The 21,735-nt window shown below is 49.8% G+C and overlaps 1 protein-coding gene across 2 annotated transcripts in view; it reads right to left on the bottom strand.

Annotated features, from left to right (window-relative positions):
* Window positions 1-373, bottom strand: part of RAP1GDS1 (Rap1 GTPase-GDP dissociation stimulator 1) — a 174,784-nt gene extending 174,411 nt beyond the window's left edge. For both annotated transcript variants that reach the window (XM_075350945.1, XM_075350939.1), the window contains exon 1: window positions 195-373. In XM_075350945.1, coding sequence (XP_075207060.1) covers window positions 195-198 — 4 coding nt within the window. In that variant the 5' untranslated portion in view covers window positions 199-373. The remainder of the gene's footprint in view (window positions 1-194) is intronic.
* Window positions 374-21,735: the final 21,362 nt, after the last annotated feature.

Here is a 21,735-nt window from a genome sequence, read left to right on the forward strand (position 1 = left end):
GGATGGAAAAATGTCAGAAGACGGTCTCCTGCACATGGAGTGTGGGGCACAGGCTGCCTCCTCGTGCCATCTGTACACAGGCCATGCCCTGCACCCCAGAGGTGCCATGCTGAGCATTGTTATCCATACACTATATATGAGTGCACACAGAGCACAGCCTGCGGACAGCCATGTCTCAGCCTGCAGTCACTCACCCATGCTGCTCCCTGTGCCGCTCCGGTGGTCGCTGGGCTCTGGCTCCCGTGTGCCCGGGGCTATGAGGGGCTTCTTCGGGGACCCTGGCGACACCCGGCGCTAATACTGTCACCGCGAGAGCTATGGAGCTCCCAGGTTCTGTGCTGAGAGGAGGGGCGGGGCTAGGGACAGGAGCGCGCCTGCGCACTACACACAGTCCAGTGCCCAGCGTCAGCCCCACCCTACTGTGCAGCTGCTGCCGCCGGGGTTGGCATGGCTAAAGCATGGCAGTGCCACTCAGGGGATGTGCTGTATGATGGGGTACAAATGCCTCCGGTGTTGACATGGCTAAAGCATGGCAGTGCCAGGCAGGGGATGTGCTGTATGATGGGGTACAGATGCCTACGGTGTTGGCATGGCTAAAGCATGGCAGTGCCAGGCAGGGGATGTGCTGTATGATGGGGTACAGATGCCTCCGGTGTTGGCATGGCTAAAGCATGGCAGTGCCAGGCAGGGGATGTGCTGTATGATGGGGTACAGATGCCTCCGGTGTTGGCATGGCTAAAGCATGGCAGTGCCAGGCAGGGGATGTGCTGTATGATGGGGTACAGATGCCTCCGCTGTTGGCATGGCTAAAGCATGGCAGTGTCACTCAGGGGATGTGCTGTATGACGGGGTACAGATGCGTCCGGTGTTGGCATGGCTAGAGCATGGCAGTGCCACTCAGGGGATGTGCTGTATGATGGGGTACAGATGCCTCCGGTGTTGGCATGGCTAAAGCATGGCAGTGCCAGGCAGGGGATGTGCTGTATGATGGGATACAGATGCCTCCGGTGTTGGCATGGCTAAAGCATGGCAGTGCCAGGCAGGGGATGTGCTGTATGATGGGACGCTCCTGCAGCCGGTAGTGGCATACCTAGAGAATGGCAGTGCCATGCAGCAGATATGCTATATGATGAGGTGCTGCTGCCACCAGTATTGGCATGGCCAGAGCATCGCAGTACCAGGCAGGGGATGTGTGTCGCCCAGGGATAGGGGTACCCAGATCCGGGCCAAGGGGTCACTTTTGTGGGTGTACGGTGGCGTGACCCGGTCTGTGATCCCAGGCTGCACAGCAAAAAGGGGATTATGTACAGGGAATTGTCCGTGACGCCACCCGTGGGTTGCGGTGATGAGATGGTGGCACCGCCGCTGCCTCTGGGGACCGTGCCCATGACTGGTGGTGTGGGGCAGCAAGGTGGGATCCCATCCAAGGGTAGGGGAGGTGTAGTCCCGGGGCCCAATTGGGAGTTGTGGATTGGGGAGTGACGGGTGCAGTCCACGGCTTGGACCGGGTGGTGCAGGAGTACTCACAGTATAAGGCAATAACTGACACGAGTCCAAGAATTAACCAAGTTGCTGGTAGCTGCTGCCCACGGCTGCTGTGAGGACGGGTCCCACACCCGTGTGTGTAATTCAGGTGTTGTTTTCCTGCCTGAGGTCTGTGTCTGCTCCGTGCACAGGTCCGGACAGGGCCCCGACAGCTGGCACCGGGTTGGGGCCACTAACCTCTCCCAGTCCACTTCGGGTTCCCACAAGCGGCTGGCCTATTCCTGAGGCCCTCACTACCACTTTTCCTAGCCCCACACAGTAGTGATGTGTCGGTCGCGAACGATCCGACACATGATCCGGCACCCTGCTGTGAACGACAGGAGCCGGATCACCAGTGTGAGCCACTCAAATCTCTAAACGGCTCTTTTCGCCGGCAAAACCCCACCCACCCTCGGCTAAACTCCGCCTACTCAGCAATCTAATTGGCCGCTTGTAAGTGAGCAGGGTTTAGCTGCGGGTGGGCGGGGCTTTGGCGGTGTTACTATAATCTTAAATATGTGTTCACCTGGGGTGAACACATATTTAATTAGGAGCCGAGAACGATCTGAAAGATCCGTCTATTTTTGGTGAGCGGAGCCATGGGAACCGGATCACCAAAAAGAGCCGGACTGACCATCACTACCACACAGGGGCTGCGTCTGGACTTCTCTCCTCCTGCAGACTGACTGAAACTAAACTCTGCTCTCTCCAAGCTCCTCTCTCCCCCTCCCGTTTTCCTGAGGAGGGGGTGAGTGGGGCCCGATTGGCTGGTGTGTATTGGTGTGGGAAACTCCCCAAGGGAGAGTGAGATCTGCACCAAAAACATGGATGCAGACCTCTGTGACACCCTGGTTTTGCCAGGGCGGCACAGATGTGATGTATGATGGGGCCTTGCTGCCATTGGTATTGGCATGGCTAGAACATGGCAGTGCCAGGCAGGGGATGTGCTGAATAATGGGGCGCTGCTGCCACCGCTAGTGGCATACCTAGAGAATGGTAGTGCCAGGCAGCAGATATGCTATATGATGAGGTGCTGCTACCACCAGTATTGGCATGGCCAGAGCATGGCAGTGCCAGGCAGGGGATGTGCTGAATGATGGGGCTCTCTGATGCCTCTGGTGTTGGCATGGCTATTGCATGGCATGGGATGTGCTGAATGATGGGGCGCTGCTGCCACCGGTAGTGGCATACCTAGAGAATGGTAGTGCCAGGCAGCAGATATGCTGTATGATGCGGCCCTGCTGCCATCGGTATTGGCATGTCTAGAGCATGGCAGTGCCAGGCAGGATATGTGCTGTATGATGGGGCCCTGCTGCCATTGGTATTGGCATGGCTAGAGCATGGCAGTGCCAGGCAGGGGATGTGCTGTATGATGGGGCCCTGCTACCATTGGTATTGGCATGGCTAGAGCATGGCAGTGCCAGGCAGCAGATATGCTATATGATGAGGTGCTGCTGCCACCAGTATTGGCATATCCAGAGCATGGCAGTGCCAGGCAGGGGATGTGCTGAATGATGGGGCTTTCTGATGCCTCCGGTGTTGGCATGGCTATTGCATGACATGGGATGTGCTGAATGATGGGGCGCTGCTGCCACCGGTAGTGGCATACCTAGAGAATGGTAGTGCCAGGCAGCAGATATGCTATATGATGAGGTTCTGCTGCCACCAGTATTGGCATGGCCAGAGCATGGCAGTGCCAGGCAGGGGATGTGCTGAATAATGGGGCGCTGCTACCACCGGTAGTGGCATACCTAGAGAATGGTAGTGCCAGGCAGCAGATATGCTATATGATGAGGTGCTGCTGCCACCAGTATTAGCATGGCCAGAGCATGGCAGTGCCAGGCAGGGGATGTGCTGAATGATGGGGCTCTCTGATGCCTCCGGTGTTAGCATGGCTATTGCATGGCATGGGATGTGCTGAATGATGGGGCGCTGCTGCCACCGGTAGTGGCATACCTAGAGAATGGTAGTGCCAGGCAGCAGATATGCTATATGATGAGGTGCTGCTGCCATCGGTATTGGCATGTCTAGAGCATGGCAGTGCCAGGCAGGGTATGTGCTGTATGATGCGGCCCTGCTGCCATCGGTATTGGCATGTCTAGAGCATGGCAGTGCCAGGCAGGATATGTGCTGTATGATGGGGCCCTGCTGCCATTGGTATTGGCATGGCTAGAGCATGGCAGTGCCAGGCAGGGGATGTGCTGTATGATGGGGCCCTGCTACCATTGGTATTGGCATGGCTAGAGCATGGCAGTGCCAGGCAGCAGATATGCTATATGATGAGGTGCTGCTGCCACCAGTATTGGCATGTCCAGAGCATGGCAGTGCCAGGCAGGGGATGTGCTGAATGATGGGGCTTTCTGATGCCTCCGGTGTTGGCATGGCTATTGCATGACATGGGATGTGCTGAATGATGGGGCGCTGCTGCCACCGGTAGTGGCATACCTAGAGAATGGTAGTGCCAGGCAGCAGATATGCTATATGATGAGGTTCTGCTGCCACCAGTATTGGCATGGCCAGAGCATGGCAGTGCCAGGCAGGGGATGTGCTGAATAATGGGGCGCTGCTACCACCGGTAGTGGCATACCTAGAGAATGGTAGTGCCAGGCAGCAGATATGCTATATGATGAGGTGCTGCTGCCACCAGTATTAGCATGGCCAGAGCATGGCAGTGCCAGGCAGGGGATGTGCTGAATGATGGGGCTCTCTGATGCCTCCGGTGTTAGCATGGCTATTGCATGGCATGGGATGTGCTGAATAATGGGGCGCTGCTGCCACCGGTAGTGGCATGCCTAGAGAATGGTAGTGCCAGGCAGCAGATATGCTATATGATGAGGTGCTGCTGCCACCAGTATTGGCATGGCCAGAGCATGGCAGTGCCAGGCAAGGGATGTGCTGAATGATGGGGCACTACTGCCACCTAGAGAATGGTAGTGCTAGGTAGCAGGTATGCTGTATGGTGGGGCGCTGCTGCATCTGGTATTGACATGGCTACAGCATGACAGGGCCAGGCAGGGGATGTGATGTATGATGGGGACCTGCTGCCACCGGTATTGGCATGCTTGGAGAATGGCATTGCAGATTAACTGTAGGATGGGGCGCTGCTGCTGCCAGTATTTGCATTGCTGGATCATAGCAGTGCCAGGCAGTGCAGGTGCTATACGATGGGGCGCTGTTGCCACCTGTATTGGCATTGCTAGAGTATGGCAGTGCCATGCATGGGATGTGCTGCACGATTTTGTGCTGCTGCCACCCATATTGGCATGGCAGTGCCAGGCAGTGGATGTGCTGTAGGATGGGGTGCTGCTGCACCCCTATTGGCATGGCTAAAACATGGCAGTGACAGGCAACAGCTGCATTGTATGATGGGGCAATGCTGCCGCTGGTGTGGGCATTGCTAGAGCATGGCAGTGCCAGGCAGGGGATGTTTTATACGATGGGGTGTTGCTGCCGCTAGTATTGGCATGGCTAGACCATGGCAGTGCCAGGCAGTGCTGTATGATGGGGCGCTGTTGCTGCCGATATAGGCATGACTAGAGCACAGCAGTGCCAAGCAGTAGATGTGCTCTATAATGGGGCACTGCTGCTGGTTGTATTGGCATCATTAAGGCATGGCAGTACCAGGCAGCGGATATGCTGCCGCCGGTATTGAAATGGCTAGACCATGGCAGTGCCAGGCAGTGCTATACGATGGGGCATAGTGGCGTGTACTTTATATGATATACTTCCAAAGCAGCCTTTCACTTGGTCTTCATCATTCATTGATTTGTATGGAAAGTGTCATGGAGGACTGTCGGTGCGATGCTGAGTAGTTCTATGCTCCAGACCAGTTACGTCTGACTTCTAGAAATGTGTTTTTGTTTTAATGCCAAGGAAAATGGGCACATCTGCCATGTGTGGGGATGTGTATAGAGCGGGTAATAATTAGTATGTGCAGCCAACTGGGCCAATTCACCAGAGTTTACACTGGAAAACTGCTGTAAAACACTCTGAAAAGTCGCTAAATTGTAAAGTTTCACAAGAAAAATACAATTTTGTTTTTCGCATAGTCATACTAGTTTTGGACACTTCTGCCAAATTGGACAGAGCCGAGGAGGCGCGGTGAGGCCAGAAATGGACGGGACTTGATTAAGTGCAGAGCACCTATTGGTGAATATGTATACCCACACTAAAGCGGGCTTTACACACTGCGATATCGGTACCGATATCGCTAGCGTGGGTACCCGCCCCCATCTGTTGTGCGACACGGGGAAATCGCTGCCCGTGCCGCACAACATCGTCCAGACCCGTCACACATACTTACCTGCCCGGCGACGTCGCTGTGACCGGCGAACCGCCTCCTTTCTAAGGGGGCGGTCCGTGCGGCATCACAGCGACGTCACTGAGCGGCCGCCCAATAGCAGCGGAGGTGAGCGGGACGTAACATCCTGCCCACCTCCTTCCTTCCGCATTGTGGCCGGGAGGCAGGTTAGGAGAGCTTCCTCGTTCCTGCGGTGTCACACGGAGCGATGTGTGCTGCCGCAGGAACATGGAACAACCTAGTTACTGCTGCAGTAACGATTTTTGAGAATGGACCCCCATGTCACCGATGAGCGATTTTGCACGTTTTTGCAACGATGTAAAATCGCTCATAGGTGTCACACGCAGCAACATCGCTAATGCGGCCGGATGTGCGTCACAAATTCTGTGACCCCCAACGAGTTCGCATTAGCGATGTCGTAGCATGTAAAGCCCCCTTTACACTATAAATTGAAGCCAACTTTTCAGGTGGGTGAACCAAACGAGGTTTTCACGAGGAAGACACTTCAGATGTTTTGTTTTCTTTTTTTCAAAAAGCATTTTTTTTTTATTGTTTCCGGAGTGCTTTTTTTGACCACCCGGGCTTTGTTTTTGTTTTGTTGGTTTTTAGCATCTTAAAGCATTTTGTTATCTTTTTTTTACAGAATAACAGTCTTTGCTAATGCATACCAAGTTTCTGCTTGAATCACACGTGAATGAACCTGTATCTAAGACGTCTACTGGCGTATCTAGGGGGACAGGTAGGGCATTTGCCCCGAGCACAGCCGGAAGGGGGGGCGCTATTGGGCCACCTGATGCAGCGGTCTGAGATGTCTCCCTGGCAGCTTGCTCTTTGCAACTCCCTTCCCCTTCGCTTTTTTCTACTCCACAACTTTATCCCTGACCTGTCTGCTGTGTTCCTTAGTTTTTATGCTGCTGTTTGATCCCTAACGTTATCAAACACAGCTCTGAGGCCTTCACAGAACAGCTGTAGTTACACTGAGAATACAGTACGTTACACACATTTAGTATTTAGGTGACTTCTGGAGACAATTGGTCTCTCAGGATTTTATTTAGGGTTGTCAGACTACAAGGGGATACAAATGTGTAACAATTTTCAGATTTGTATTATAAAATTATTTTAAAAAAAAACATATTTCCTTCATAAATACTAGCTAATTTCTGTTGGTATATCCCTTTTTTATACAAAATATAGAAAAATACAATTAAAGGGAACCTGTCAGGTCCCTTTCACCCTCCAACCCAGCAGCATTCACATGTGTATGACAAAGTTGCCGGCCTCACCATCCCTGTATAATGCTATTCACTAACATGAATGTTAAAAAAAAGCATTTATAAAGTGTGCTGTCCCTATGCTAATTAGGCCTTGATTTGTTAAAGGGGCATTGTTTCCCCAGACTAGTTGGCCCTCTTTCAATGTTATCTGGGCATGATAACATGATTTGCACGAGTCGACGTCACTGTTGACCCTTGAAATCTTGCGCATGCATGCGGCTCATTTCAGCTTTCAGCAGCGTCAGTGTGACTCAGAAGTAAAGTGTATGCTTCCCAACTTCAGAGAGGCACATTGTGCATGATCAGAAGTGCAGAAGCTGTTCTTCCGATCATGGGCAGCAGTGATGTGTCAGTCACGAACGATCCAACACAAAGATCCAGCTCCCTGCTGTGACTGACAGAAGCCGGATCCCCAGTGTGAGCCACTACAATCTCTAAACGGCTCTTTTCGCCGCTGAAACCTTGCCCATCCGTGGCTGAACCCCACCCACCCAACAATCTAATTGGTCCCTTATAAGTGAACGAGGTTGAGCCGCAGGTGGGTGGGGTTTCATCGGCGTTACTTTAATCTTAAATATGTGTTCTAATGGGGTGAACACATATATAATACGGAGCCAGGAACAATCCGAATGAGCCGGCTCTTTTTTGTGAGCGGAGCCATGGGAATCAGATCACCAAAAAGAGCCTGACTGCCCATCGCTAATGGGCAGTGCGCCTCTCTGAAGCCAGACATGTACACCTGGCTTTTGAAGCACACTGATGCTGTGTGCATGCGCAAGATTTCCAAAAGCTGCAGTGACACCAGTGTACCGCCTCCGTGGAAGCAGCCGAGCTGCTTGGATCCGGGTTCACTGTGGCTCGAAGGTCTCCGGACCCGGAGGTCGTGCGGGCACTCGAATGAAAGGGGGGGTATTTATAGGGGAGTTATAGTTCGTGACGCCACCCGTGGTGTGTGGTAATTAGGAGTTCCACCGCTGCTGTTGGGAGTACCCAGGGATGATGGAACGGGGCAGCAAGGTGTTGGAACCCTCCACGAGTAGGGGATGCCCCGGGACCCAGTGGAAGGGGAGTAAGTGCAGTGGGTATGAAGGGGTCACTCTAATACTCACTCAGTTCATAAGCAGACACCGACAACCGGGTAAACCAAGTCTCTGGGTATCTCTGCCGCTGAGGGGAGCTCGTCCGGGTCCCGGCCCCAAGTGGTGCTGTCTGGTGGTCCGTGACCTGCCTCCTGGCACTTAGTTTAGACTTCAACTTGATGACCCGGTAGCTTGTAACTAACCGAGCCCCACTCCCTACTATGGCTAAGTAAGGGAGCTTGCTCTCAGGGCTCACGCTTGGGATTTTCTGGACCGTTTTTGGTTGGAAAGTCCTATCCCTCTCGTTGTGCTACTGCCCCGATTCTGGAGCGGGTGGGAACGGATTGTGAAGGCTCTGTTTTCCTCAGGTGAATTGTCGGGCTGCCTGAAGGTACTCCCTGACTTAGGGTCCATGTACCCCGTCGTGCCTTTGGTCCCGGACCGGTGATAGGGCCTGGCTGCCGGCTGTCCTCCTCGACGGGTCCAAGCACCTTGCCACGATCCCCTGCAACTGGGGGTCCGACTCCTCTAGGCCCAGACCACCATCTGCAACCTAAGCAGTTACTTCGGGAGTCCCCACTTCTGACTTCCTCTGAGCTCCTCTCAGCTCGAGGGCTACTTCCAACCTCCTCTACTCACTGACTCCACCTCCTGTCCTGCGCCATGTCCGCTCCTGTCCTGCGCCATGTCTGCTCCCGTCCTGCGCCATGTCCACTCCCGTCTCCTCTCCCGGGACACGTCTTATCGCTCCAGGACCTGCCGGTGATCAGCTGATACGGTCACCTGACCGCATCAGCTGATCGTATAAGTCCAGCGGTGAGGCCGACTTTTTACCGTCTAGCCGGTTTAAACGATCAGCTGATGCTCTAAGGTGACTGCATCAGCTAATTACCGGTGGGTCCTGGAGCGATCGGGCGGGAGTCTGCACAGAAGTGTGTAGTTTTTTTTATACTTCTACTGATGCATCAGCTGACTGTATAAACAGCTTTTATACAATCAGCGGATGTCATGTGATTCAGGTCCTTGAGCCTGATACAGCTGATCGCTTTGCCTTCCAGCAAACCGATCAGATGATATTGGATCCGGATTGGACATCGCGGGACCCTTGACCTAGGATTACTGCGGAGGTGGGGTTCTTTAATTCAATAAAGATGGACTCACCAATTGTGTTGTATTTTCTAATAAAAACATTTTACTCTGTGTTGTGTTTTTTTTTATCTTTACTAGAAATTCATGGCGGCCATGTCTAATATTGGCGTGACACCATGAATTTTGGGCTTAGGGCCAGCTGATAATATACAGCTAGCCCTAACCTCTTATTGCCCAGTGAGCCACCCGGCACCAGGGCCACTGGAAGAGTTAATACAGCGCCTGAAGATGGCGTTTCTATGTAAGCGCCATTTTCTAGGGTGGCTGCGGACTGCAATTCGCAGCGGGGGTGCCCAGAAAGCTTGGGCACCATGCGCTGAGGATTCCAATCCCCAGCTGCCTAGTTGTACCTGGCTGGACACAAAAATTGGGCGAAGCCCACATCGTTTTTTGTTTTTGTTTTTTTTTAATTATTTCATGAAATTCATGAAATAATTAAAAAAAGGGCTTCCCTATATTTTTAGTTCCAAGCCGGGTACAAATAGCCAGCTTAGGGTTGGGGGCAGCCCGTACCTGCCTGCTGTACCTGGCTAGCATACAAAAATATGGCGAAGCCCTCGTCATTTTTTTTTTTACGTTTTTGGGCAAAATACTCCTGCAAACAGTCCTGGATGGAGGATGCTGAGCCTTGAAGTTCTGCAGATGCTATCTGCTCTCCTGCATACACTAGTAGATGGAGTATGCTGAGCCTTGTAGTTCTGCTCCCCCTGCCTCTCCCCGCAGCATACAGTCCTGGATGGAGCATGCTGAGCCTTGTGGTTCTGCAGATGTCTGCTCTCCTGCATACACTAGTGGAGAATGAAGGAGACCAGATTGAAGAAGGAAATGACATCAGATGTTTTTTTTTCCTTCATCACTCTTTAATAGCATTGTTCACTGATAAAAAAAAAAAGCATAAAAACTCAGTGAACAAAAACGCAGCAAAAAACACACCAAAACGCGGTAAAACACGCATGCGTTTTTGATGCATTTTCGCCACGGATGCGTTTCTGTGCGTTTTTTAGCGGCCAGAAACGAAGCGTTTTTGATGCCACAAAAAATGGTTAGGTGCTCACATACCCTATATGTGTACGTATAAAGAATGTAAATACTAATGTAAGAGTCCCTAAGGGACTGAGTTATAAAGGTTATAGGATGTTTTATAAGGTAATGTCGCCACCTATTGGTCGGTTATTGTATTATGGGTATTTTGTAGGATGAGTAATAGTTAATGTGGGTGGAGACAGAGCAGAGGCTGCAGGAGCAGCCATCTTAGAAAGTTAGTTGGCCCCTTTCAGACGTCTGTGTTTAAACAGGTGCAAGCGACACGCACCAGTATGGTCATCCGTGTGTCATACGTGTGACGTCCATGTTTGCATACGTGTGACATCCGTGTGACTGGTACCAGTAAAAAAATGCATGATACTGAGATGAATGGTTTTTTAATGTGTAAAAGATGGGCAAAGCCTGAAAAATTATAGATGGATATAGAAAGATCGATAATAGATAGATAGAACAGATAAAATAGATAAAGAGATATAAAGAAAGAACATATAAAATAGAAAGAACGAACAGATAGCTCGGCCAGCTGTTTTACAGCATTTTTATTTTTTAATTTTTAAAAAAAGAAATTACGTGGTGTCTCCCCAATTTTTATATCTAGCACAGGAACAGCAGCAGCTGTAGGCTGCAACCCTCAGCTCTCTGCTGTACCTTGGCTGGTTATTTAAAATAGAGGGGGTCCCCTCCATTTTACTAAAACCAGCCATGGTACAGCAGACAAGTGGTTATTTGGCCCTTTCCAGCCTAAGGGCTCATGCACACATATTCTGCAGTGATTTGACAGCACATGTGCACTTCAAATCGCTGCAGAAACACTGCATAATGGATGTAGTTTTTTTGTAGAAAAAAGCAGTTTTCCTGCGCTCTGGATGCTGCCCCCACCATAGACAGAGTGGGAGCTGCATCCATAGCGCACGGAATTATTGACATGCTGCTTTTATGAACGCACAGATTTGGGTCAAAATTTTAGCACCCAAATCACTGCGTTCATAAAAGCATCGTGCACACGTATCATGCACAATCTACATAGACTGTGCAGGGGACGCAGGACGCATGCATTTACACTGCAGTGCTATACGCAGCGTAAATGCATGTAAGTACGCAACGTGCGCATGAGCCCTAACAATAGCAGCCCACAGCTGCCCCAGAAATGGCTCATCCATTAGATGTGCCAATTCTGGTGCTGGATCCGGCTCTTTCCGCTGCCCTGGTGCAGTGGTAAATGGGGTAATACTTGTGGAGTTGATGCCAGCTCCAGCTGGCATCAAGCCCTGGTATTGGTAATGGGTGGCGTCTAGCAGACATTACTAATCCAGTAGAGGAAAGGAGAATAAGAAAGTTTATTTGAACAAAAAAAACCTGACTCCAGCCCCCGTTCACCAATTTATTTGATTTTTATAAATAAAAAAAAAGGTCTGCTGTTATCCATGGTGAGGTCCCACGAAGTTCCCCAAAAGCAAACCTGAAAAGACATAAAAAGAGAAAATTATTCAATAAATGAAGACAAGAGACACCCACTTTTTCAATTTATTTCCCTATCAAAGCCATAATCCGGGTCCACTGTAATCCAATTACGGGGGCCCACGTCGATCCCATACTGCTGCCACATTCAGTGGAGAACTGAACGTTCCCCATTGATTGTGAGAGCAGCCCGTGTAGGCACACAGACACTGCTTACCTGTGTAAAAGTATCATTATACTGCCCCATAAATGTTTCCTATTCTGCACTCCTGAAAAAATAATTGCAGTGCTTCCTTCACAAAATATCCCCTCCACAAACTGAACCTCTCCATCATATTCCCCCACAGGCTGACCCTCTCCATCATATTCCCCGCACGCTGCCCCTTCTCCATTATATTCCCCCCAGGCTGCCCCTCTCCATCATATTCCCCCCACGCTGCCCCTTCTCCATCATATTCCCCCCACGCTGCCCCTTCTCCATTATATTACCCCCAGGCTGCCCCTCTCCATTATATTCCCCCACAGGCTGCCCCACTCCATCATATTCCCCCCAAGTTGCCCCTCTCCATCATATTCTCCCCCAAGGCTGCCCCTCTCCATTATATTCCCCCCAGGCTGCCCCTCTCCATCATATTCCCCCCCCAGACCTCCCCTCTCCATCCTATTCCCTCCCAGGTTGCCCTTATCCATCATATTCCCCCTCAGGCTGCCCTTCTCCATCATATTCCCCCCCAGACTGCCCCTCTCCATCATATTCCCCCCCCAGACTGCCTCTCTTCATTATATTCCCCACCCCCAGGCTGCCCCTCTCCATCATATTCTCCCCAGACTGCCCCTCTTGATTATATTCCAGGCTGCCCCTCTCCATCATATTCCCCCCAAGCTACCCCTCTCCATCATATTCCCCCCCAGGCTGCCCCTCTCCATCATATTACCCCCAGGCTGCCCCTATTCATCTTAATCCCTCCCAGGATGCCCATATCCATCATATTCCCTCCCAGGTTGCCCCTATCCATCATATTCCCTCTCGGGTTGCCCCTATCCATCTTATTCCCCCCCAGGCTGCCCCTCTCCATTATATTCCCCTCAGGCTGCCCCTCTCCATCATATTCCCCCCCGAGCTTCCCTTCTCCATCATATTCCCCCCCCAGGCTGCCCCTCTCCATCATATTCTCCCCCAGACTGCCCCTCTCAATCATATCCCCACCCCCAGGCTGCCCCTCTCCATCATATCCCCCCAGGCTGCTTCTCTCCATCATATTTTCCCCCAGGCTGCCACTCTCCATCATATCCCCCCTAGGCTGCCCCTCTCCATTATATTCTCCCCCAGGCTGCCCCTCTCCATCATATTACCCCCAGGCTGCCCCTATTCATCCTAATCCCTCCCAGGTTGCCCCTATCCATCATATTCCCTCCCAGGTTGCCCCTATCCATCATATTCCCTCCCGGGTTGCCCCTATCCATCTTATTCCCCCCCAGGCTGCCCCTCTCCATTATATTACCCCCAGGCTGCCCCTCTCCATCATATCCCCCCCCAGGCTGCCCCTCTCCATCATATTCTCCCCCAGGCTGCCCCTCTCCATCATATCCCCCCCCTAGGCTGCCCCTCTCCATCATATTCTCCCCAAGCTGCCCCTCTCCATCATATTCCCCCCAGGCTGCCTCTCTCCATCATATTACCCCCAGGCTGCCTCTCTCCATCATATTACCCCCAGGCAGCCCCTCTGCATCATATTCCCCCCAGTCTGCCCCTCTCCATCATATTCCCCCCAGGCTGCCCCTTTCCATCATACCCCCCCACAACATGGCTGCCCCTCTCCATAATATCCCTGCTTCTCGCTCTCACACACACACAAACACACACACGGAGTTCCTCTCCGAAATATTTCTAACCACACTGCTCCAGTACAAAATCCCCCTTAGGCTGCTTTCACACCTCCGGTTTCTGCAATGCGGCACAATCCGGCACTTTGCAGGAAAATCGCAACCGTTTTTTTTTTTGCTGCCGGTTGCGTTTTTTCTGCATAGACTTTAATTAGTGCCACATTGTGCCGCAAGGTCTTGCGTTCCATCCGGTTTTTGCCGCATGCGGCAGACTTAACCGATGCGGCGGCCGGATGGAACGTTGCCTGGCACGTTTTTTCGTTCGGCAAAAAACCCCGCATCGCGCCGCATTCGGCCTATGCGGCGCATTTTTCAATGCATGCCTATGGCGGCCGGATGCGGCGTGATGCGGCTAAAACCGCATCCGGCCGCTGCATGCGGTTTTTGCCACTGCGCATGCTCAGTAGCATGCCGCAAGCGTCAAAAACCGGACAGGCCGCATGGGAAAAACGTATGCAAAGGATGCGGTGTTTTCACCGCATCCGTTGCATAGCTTGCACAGCTAAGACACCGCCGCTCCGGTCAGCTTCACACAGCAACTGAAGACAGCCGTGCGATCAGCTGAGCTGTCACTGAGGTTACCCGCGGCAACCGCTGCATCCAGTGACAGCGGGTAACCTCAGTGACAGCTCAGCTGATCGCACGGCTGTCTTCAGTTGCTGTGTGAAGCTGACCGGAGCGGCGGTGTCTTCTGCAGCTCCGGTCACCTCTATGCAGCAGCGCTGGAAGCGACGCTGGTTCATCCTGGATTAAGCCGGACATGGAGGGCTTTTTGGGGCTGATTAAAGTGGTTAACCAGGGTATATGTTTGTGTTTTTTATTTCTAATAAAGGATTTTTCGGGTGTGTGTGTTTATTTACTGTAATTTACAAATTAATCATGGAGGGTGTCTCATAGACGCCTGACATGATTAATCTAGGATTTATTGGCAGCTATGGGCTGCCATTAACTCCTTATTACCCCGATTTGCCACCGCAGCAGGGCAAATCAGGAAGAGCCGGGTACAGTCCCAGAACTGTCGCATCTAATGTATGCGGCAATTCTGGGCGGCTGCTGGCTGATATTGTTAGGGTGGGGGGCTCCCCATAACGTGGAGCTCCCCATCCTGAGAATACCAGCCTTCAGCCGTATGGCTTTATCTTGCTGGTTTTAAAATTGGGGGGGACCGCACGCCGTTTTTTTTAATTATTTAATTATTTATTTCACTACACAGTATAGACATGCCCACCGGCTGCTGTGATTGGGTGCAGTGTGACACCTGTCACTCAGCGTGGGGGCGTGTCTCACTGTAACCAATCATAGGCGCCGGTGGGCGGGGAAAGCAGGGAATACGAGATTGTTTAATGGGCGGCTGGCTTTTTCAAAATAGTAAAAGCCGCCGCAGCAGTGTGAACGCCTTGCAGCGCCGGACATCGGGGATTGGTGAGTATGAGAGAGGGCTGCTCAATTCAGTTACTCAGGAGTTTAGTGGTCACCGGTGAGTCCTTCACAGGTGACCGCTAATCAGGACGCGACACAGACAGAGCCGCAGCATGACAATGAAGTCGGGGGAAGTTCACCCGAGTTCATTCTGACAGTGCGGCTCTGTCTGTGTCTGCTGTCATCTGCCATTCAGCTCTGCTACATGGCTGTCTGTGTCTGCTGTCAGCGGCCATGTAGCAGAGCTGAATGGCAGATGACATAGTAAAAACGCATCCCTACACATTACACACGCTTGGCAAGTCAATAAATAAAAAAAAAAAAAAAAAAAAGGGTGCCCAATGCATACGTCACAGAACACATGATCTAAAGGATCGCACATAAAATTGATCAATTTAACATAGACTACTAACGCAGGTGTGACAGCAAATGAACGACCTACGTGCAATCTCATAAGATCCCGTATGCAACCTGGGCATGTCACATCGCAAATGCGATTGTACAACTAATTGCAACGTGTAAAGCAGGCTTTACAGACACACATTGCCCATCCGTATAAAGTACTCCCTCCACTTTCTTTTTCAAAGCTGTGCCCCCTTTCACCCATCTTTTGCCCTAATCCCCTTCCCTCCACTCTTACCGGTACCCGACGTGTGTCTGCACGCTATGTGATGATGTCAGCAATGTACTGACATCATGACGCTGCCGCACTTCAGGGCCCGGTCACCGCGCTGCACTGATCAGGGAAGCAGGGAGCAGCGCAGGACGCCCACATCTCGCAGGCCGGAATGAGGCTCGATCTATATCCACTATTTAATCAGCAGGAGCAGGGGGCGGCACGGAGCACGCCACTCCCTGCTCCTCCTGCTGATTTTAGCTGTGCAGCGCAGCATGATTGTGCAGCTCAAGGCAAATGCTGCCTGCCGTGCATGCTGCAGAGGAGAGAGTGGCCGTAGATCGCGCGGCCCACTACAGGGACCAGCCCATCTGGCATTTGCCAGACTTGCCCTATGGCCAATCCGGCCCTGTATGTCTCACATACTGTGAAGATATATTTTGTAATGGAAATGCTAAGTAAAGTTCTACTTGAAGAGATGTATCTGGTGTCCGCTGAATTCTGTGTGAAGTGTACTGAAACGGAAAACTGGGAACCAGCTACTACTGGCAGCTTAGAAGCGGCTCAGAAGATTGGGACAGCAGGAGTCTCTGACCTACAAGTGAGTACCACGCACCACATGTCCCTGAAAGTAATACCTTTCACTGTTTAGGTGGCCGGGGCATGGACTGATGCTGCAAGGCTGCTCAGCAGCCATGATTCGTCCCGGCCCACGACTACAACTGCCTCGTTCCACCCCTACAACTGTACGGTGGCTCGGTGGTTAGCACTGTGTGGTGCTGGCTCAGTGGTTAGCACGGTATGGTGGATCAGTGGGTAGCACTTTTTCTTTGCAGCATTTGGGTCCTGGGTTTAAATCCCACCAAGGATGACATTTGCAAGAACTTTGTATGTTTTCTCTCTGTGTAGATAAAATAAATAAAAATGAAACACGAATGCACATGTTTGACCACTGCTCCATTCAGAGGATGGAAGACCTGTGTTGTCAGTGGGTTGTCCATGTTTAGTTGACCATGCAGATAGAATGATCAGCTGATCGTTCACAATAGCCGGCCTCCGGCTTTTGAGAGCGATCAGCTGATCTCCCAGTGGTCGGCTAATGAGAGCGATCAGCTGATCGTTCACAATAGCCGGCCACCGGCTTTTGAGAGCCATCAGATAATTTCCCGGCGGCCAGCTATTGTGAACGATCAGCTGATCGCTCTCAATAGCCGGCGGCCGGGAGATCAGCTGATCGCTCTCAAAAGCCGGTGGCCGGATATCAGCTGATCGCTCTCAAAAGTCAGCGGCCGAGAGATCAGCTGATAGCTCACAGAAGCCAACCGCCGGGTGATCAGCTGATCGTTCACAGAAGGAGGCTGCCGGGCGATCAGCTGATCGTTCGGCCGCCGAGAGAGAGCATGCGCAGTGAAATCATAAGAATTCCGCTGCTCAAAAAACGTTACTCTCTGCGTTCTTGCCGCCTGACGGTCAGTCGTTCCACTACTGATCAGTCGGGCGGAGGATGCAACGCAAGGGCATCAGTCACAATCCGCCGCTCATATTAGTCTATGGGAAACAACGGAATCCGCCAAACGGATTGCGTTGTTTATCAGAGCGGCTAGGTTCACATTTCCGTTGTTTTGCATCAGTCACATGCGTTGCTTGACGCTTGTGACTGATGCGTTGTACACAACGGATGACAAGAATAAGAATGAATTGTCGGACTCCATTGTAAAACGTGAGAGAGAGAACGATCAGCTGATTGTTCACAATAGCCGGCCGCCGGGTGATCAGCTGATCGCTCACAGCAGCCGGCTGCCGGGTGATCAGCTGATCGCTCACAGAAGGCGGCTGCCGGGCGATCAGCTGATAGTTCAGCCGCCGAGAGAGAGCATGTGCAGAGAAATCATAAGGATTCCGCTGCTCAAAAAACATTACTCTCTGCGTTCCTGCCCCCCGACGGTCAGTCGTTCCACGACTGATCAGTCGGGCGGAGGATGCAACGCAAGGGCATCAGTCACAATCCGCCGCTCATATAAGTCTATGGGAAACAACGGAATCCGCCAAATGGATTGCGTTGTTTATCAGAGCGGCTAGGTTCACATTTCCATTGTTCTGCATCAGTCACATGCGTTGCTTGACGCTTGTGACTGATGCGTTGTACAATGGATGACAAGAATAAGAATTCATTGTCGAACTCCGTTGTAAAACGTGAGAGAGAGAACGATCAGCTGATCGTTCACAATAGCTGGCCGCCGGCTTTTGAGAGCGAACAGAGCGAACAGATGATCTCCCGGCGGCCGCTAATGAGAGCGATCAACTGATCGCTCTCATTAGCCGGCCACCGGGTGATCAGCTGATCGCTCACAGCAGCCGGCCGCCGGGTGATCAGCTGATCGCTCACAGCAGCCGGCCGCCGGGTGATCAGCTGATCGCTCACAGCAGCCGGCCGCCAGGTGATCAGCTGATCGCTCACAGCAGCCGGCCGCCGGGTGATCAGCTGATCGCTCACAGAAGGCGGCTGCCGGGCGATCAGCTGATCGTTCGGCCGCCGAGAGAGAGCATGCGCAGTGAAATCCTAAGGATTCCACTGTTCAAAAAACGTTACATGCTGCGTTCCTGCCGCCCGACGGTCAGTCGTTCCACGACTGATCAGTCGGGCGGAGGATGCAATGCAAGAGCATCAGTCATAATCCGCCACTCATATAAGTCTATGGGAAACAACGGAATCCGCCAAACGGATTGCGTTGTTTATCAGAGCGGCGGATTTTGACTGATGCAAAACAACGGAAATGTGAACCTAGCCTTAGTTATTAGAGTCTGATGGAAAGTGATATCGTGACACCCTCCTACTTAAAGGGCTCATTCATACCTGTCCATAGGATACCCCCCAGTATCCCCATGATCAGCCGATATTCGCTCAAGCAAGTGAATAGGAAATAACAGTACTACTCAGCATGAGCACTAAACAGTGTACAGAGCTGCAGTGTTTTGCCCCATACATCGCTTACATCTAGCCCCCTAAACTAGCAGATATCAGCCTTTCAATGGTAGCGCTGGGTGTAAGACGTCACTCATCTCATATCCTTTGGACAGGTCTTTCAAGATGCCTTGTCCCATGGGTGGGTCATGAAAACTTCAGTTCTGGATAGCCCTTTTAGTAACCTCTTTAGTTTTACATAATATTCTTTAAAAAGCATTTTAATAACTATCTCAAAGTCTATTTCTGAATTCTAACACCACTTAAGAAACCCCTTGGGGTATTCCGATGTATGACCCTTTGATGTTTTCAGCAGATATGGAAGATGAAAAGCGTGCATAGAAAAAAATAATGTGGACAATCACAATAACGGCCCTTCTTAATAACAAATGAATCTTCGGTTCTGCATGAAAAAGACATTACGTCTTGGTAATGATTTTTTTTTCACAGTCTGAGATGTTATAAATGGTTTTATTCATATCAATTACTGATATGACAATCTGTAGTTCTCTGGATGTATCACTCATTATACCCAATTTTCTAAAATAAAGCAATGAGTGACATCTCCCATCTTCACTTCTATCATATGATTCCCTTCAAACATTTGCCTTAACCTTCTGCAGAGAGTAATTATGAAAATTATCATCCTATGTGGAAATGTTTACCATGGAGAATGCATTAAAGGGTTATTCTCACCTCGGCTTTTTATGGCAGAGTTGGGAATAACTGTCTCTATGTCCCAGCTACCACAGCAGGGGTTACAGAGACAACTGTTCACAGCTGTGCTATGCTTCAGTGTAACATCCATAGAAATAAATGGGAGTTACGGAAAGCATAATACAGCATTCTACACTATTTCTGTAATTTGGGAGCTATGCCAACAGCATAGCTTGGTTTCCTATGCTACTCCCTAAGCTCCCATTAATTTTAGGGAGGGGAGGAGTTACACCATCAGCACAGCTGCATTTGGCTTTTTTTATGGAATGCCTCTGGTGTCCGGAACGGAGAAGCCGTTATTCCCATCTTGGCCATAAAGGGCTAAGATGGCAATAAACTTTTAAAAGGAATCTGTCAGCAGGTTTTTGCTACTTCAGCTGAGAGCAGCCTTATGTAGGCAAAGAGATTCTGAATCCAACAATCTATCACTTAGATTACTGGGTGCAGCCATTCTGACACAATTAGGTTTAGTCATGTAGCTGAGCCCAGGGAGCTGTCCAGCCCACACCAGGCTCTCTATAGAGATTGAACATTGACAGTGAGGTGTCAATCACAAGAGGGGCATGTCGGACAACATGGCATGAGCCAGCTAGTCATAGAAATTATAATCACCAAGTGATAAAGCGTTTAGTTTACGTAAACAACAGCATGGAATCTGATAAGTGAGGCATAGTTGATTTTTTGTTTTTTAACCCCTACAGCATGCTGTCCTCAGATTAAATAGCAAAAGCCTGCTGACAGATTCCCTTTAAGCAATAATAATTAAATTAGCACAGTGTAAGTTTTTCTGCTCATTAACTTATATTTTAGCTTTGAACTTAAAGAAAAATCCGTCACCAGGTCGATGCTACCCAATCTGAGAGCAGCATAACATAGGGATAGGCCCTTATTGTAATGATGTATCACTTGCAGGGCTCCTTGCTGTAGTTTTAATAAAATGACTGTTTTACTTGCTGCAGCTCTGCTAGTCTTCTCGATGATTAGCTATGTCTAAAGGCCCTGTCACACACAGAGATAAATCTGCGGCAGATCTGTGGTTGCAGTGAAATTGTGGACAATCAGTGCCAGGTTTGTGGCTGTGTACAAATGGAACAATATGTCCATGATTTCACTGCAACCACAGATCTGCCAAAGATTTATCTCTGCGTGTAAAGTGGGCTTTAGACTTGCTGACTTATTTGACCAGAATCAGCCATACTAACCAGTGGACAGCCCCACACACCACTCCTATGTGGGGCTGTGCACTGGTTAGTATGGCTGATTCTAGTCAAATATTACTTTAGTATTGGTGGTCTGGTATGTATGTATTATATTAATACCATTAGGAATCCCCTTTGGATTAGATATTGTCCTTAAGCCAATGCTTATGGCGAGAGTTCCCTTACATTATGTTAATGTGATTGGCAAAATGGATATATATTTTATATAACTTTAAAATAGATTAAGCACTATATATAGCATATAGCATATACATATACATAGCATATAGAAAATTGTGCATATTGGTATATAAATATGAGGCATTCTATTCCATTACTATAGGTGGTGCTTTATGCTGACTACAGGTTGGCTTTGGGACAATTAAGATACATGATTTTTTGTCACATGTGGATGTATAATAATCTGATTGATATAAACATTTGATTGAATGAGAAATATATATATATATATATATATATATATATATATATACTGTATATATATATATATATATATATATATATATATATATATATATATATATATATATATATATGTGACACACAGTGGTATATAGCTTTGGGTTGTAAATCCTTCATGGTTATAAATACATCAATTTCTTTATTCAAAATAACCACCAATAATTAATTTTGAAAGACATTAATGCCCAGTTTACAGTTATCAGTTTACATGCCCCCTCACACACCAAGAGATCCTCTCTCTGTATGTGTTTTAAATGTTCGATTGTCTATGTGTCTATGTATTTTTTATTTTTGAACAATAAAGATTTGTAAAATAAATTACTTACATTTACCTCAATGAATATTTTTTGTGGATGTCAATTCTGTCCCCTGACCTGGCCCTCTTTATTTAATAATGTCAACCATCCTGGCTACCTTTATTTAATAATGTCTCCTATCCTGACCCCTTTTATGTAATAATTTTCCCCATCCTGGCCTCCTTTATTTAATAATATCTCCCATCCTAGGCACATATGTTCCCCCATCCTGGGTCCCTATATTCCTCTGTCCCAGACCCCTAAAATGCCCCAACCTAGACCCCTAAACTGCACCATCTTGGGCCCCTAAACTGTTCCATACTGGGCTCCT

The sequence above is a fragment of the Anomaloglossus baeobatrachus genome, chromosome 1 (genome assembly GCF_048569485.1).
Source record: "Anomaloglossus baeobatrachus isolate aAnoBae1 chromosome 1, aAnoBae1.hap1, whole genome shotgun sequence".
Taxonomy (NCBI): Eukaryota; Metazoa; Chordata; class Amphibia; order Anura; family Aromobatidae; genus Anomaloglossus; species Anomaloglossus baeobatrachus.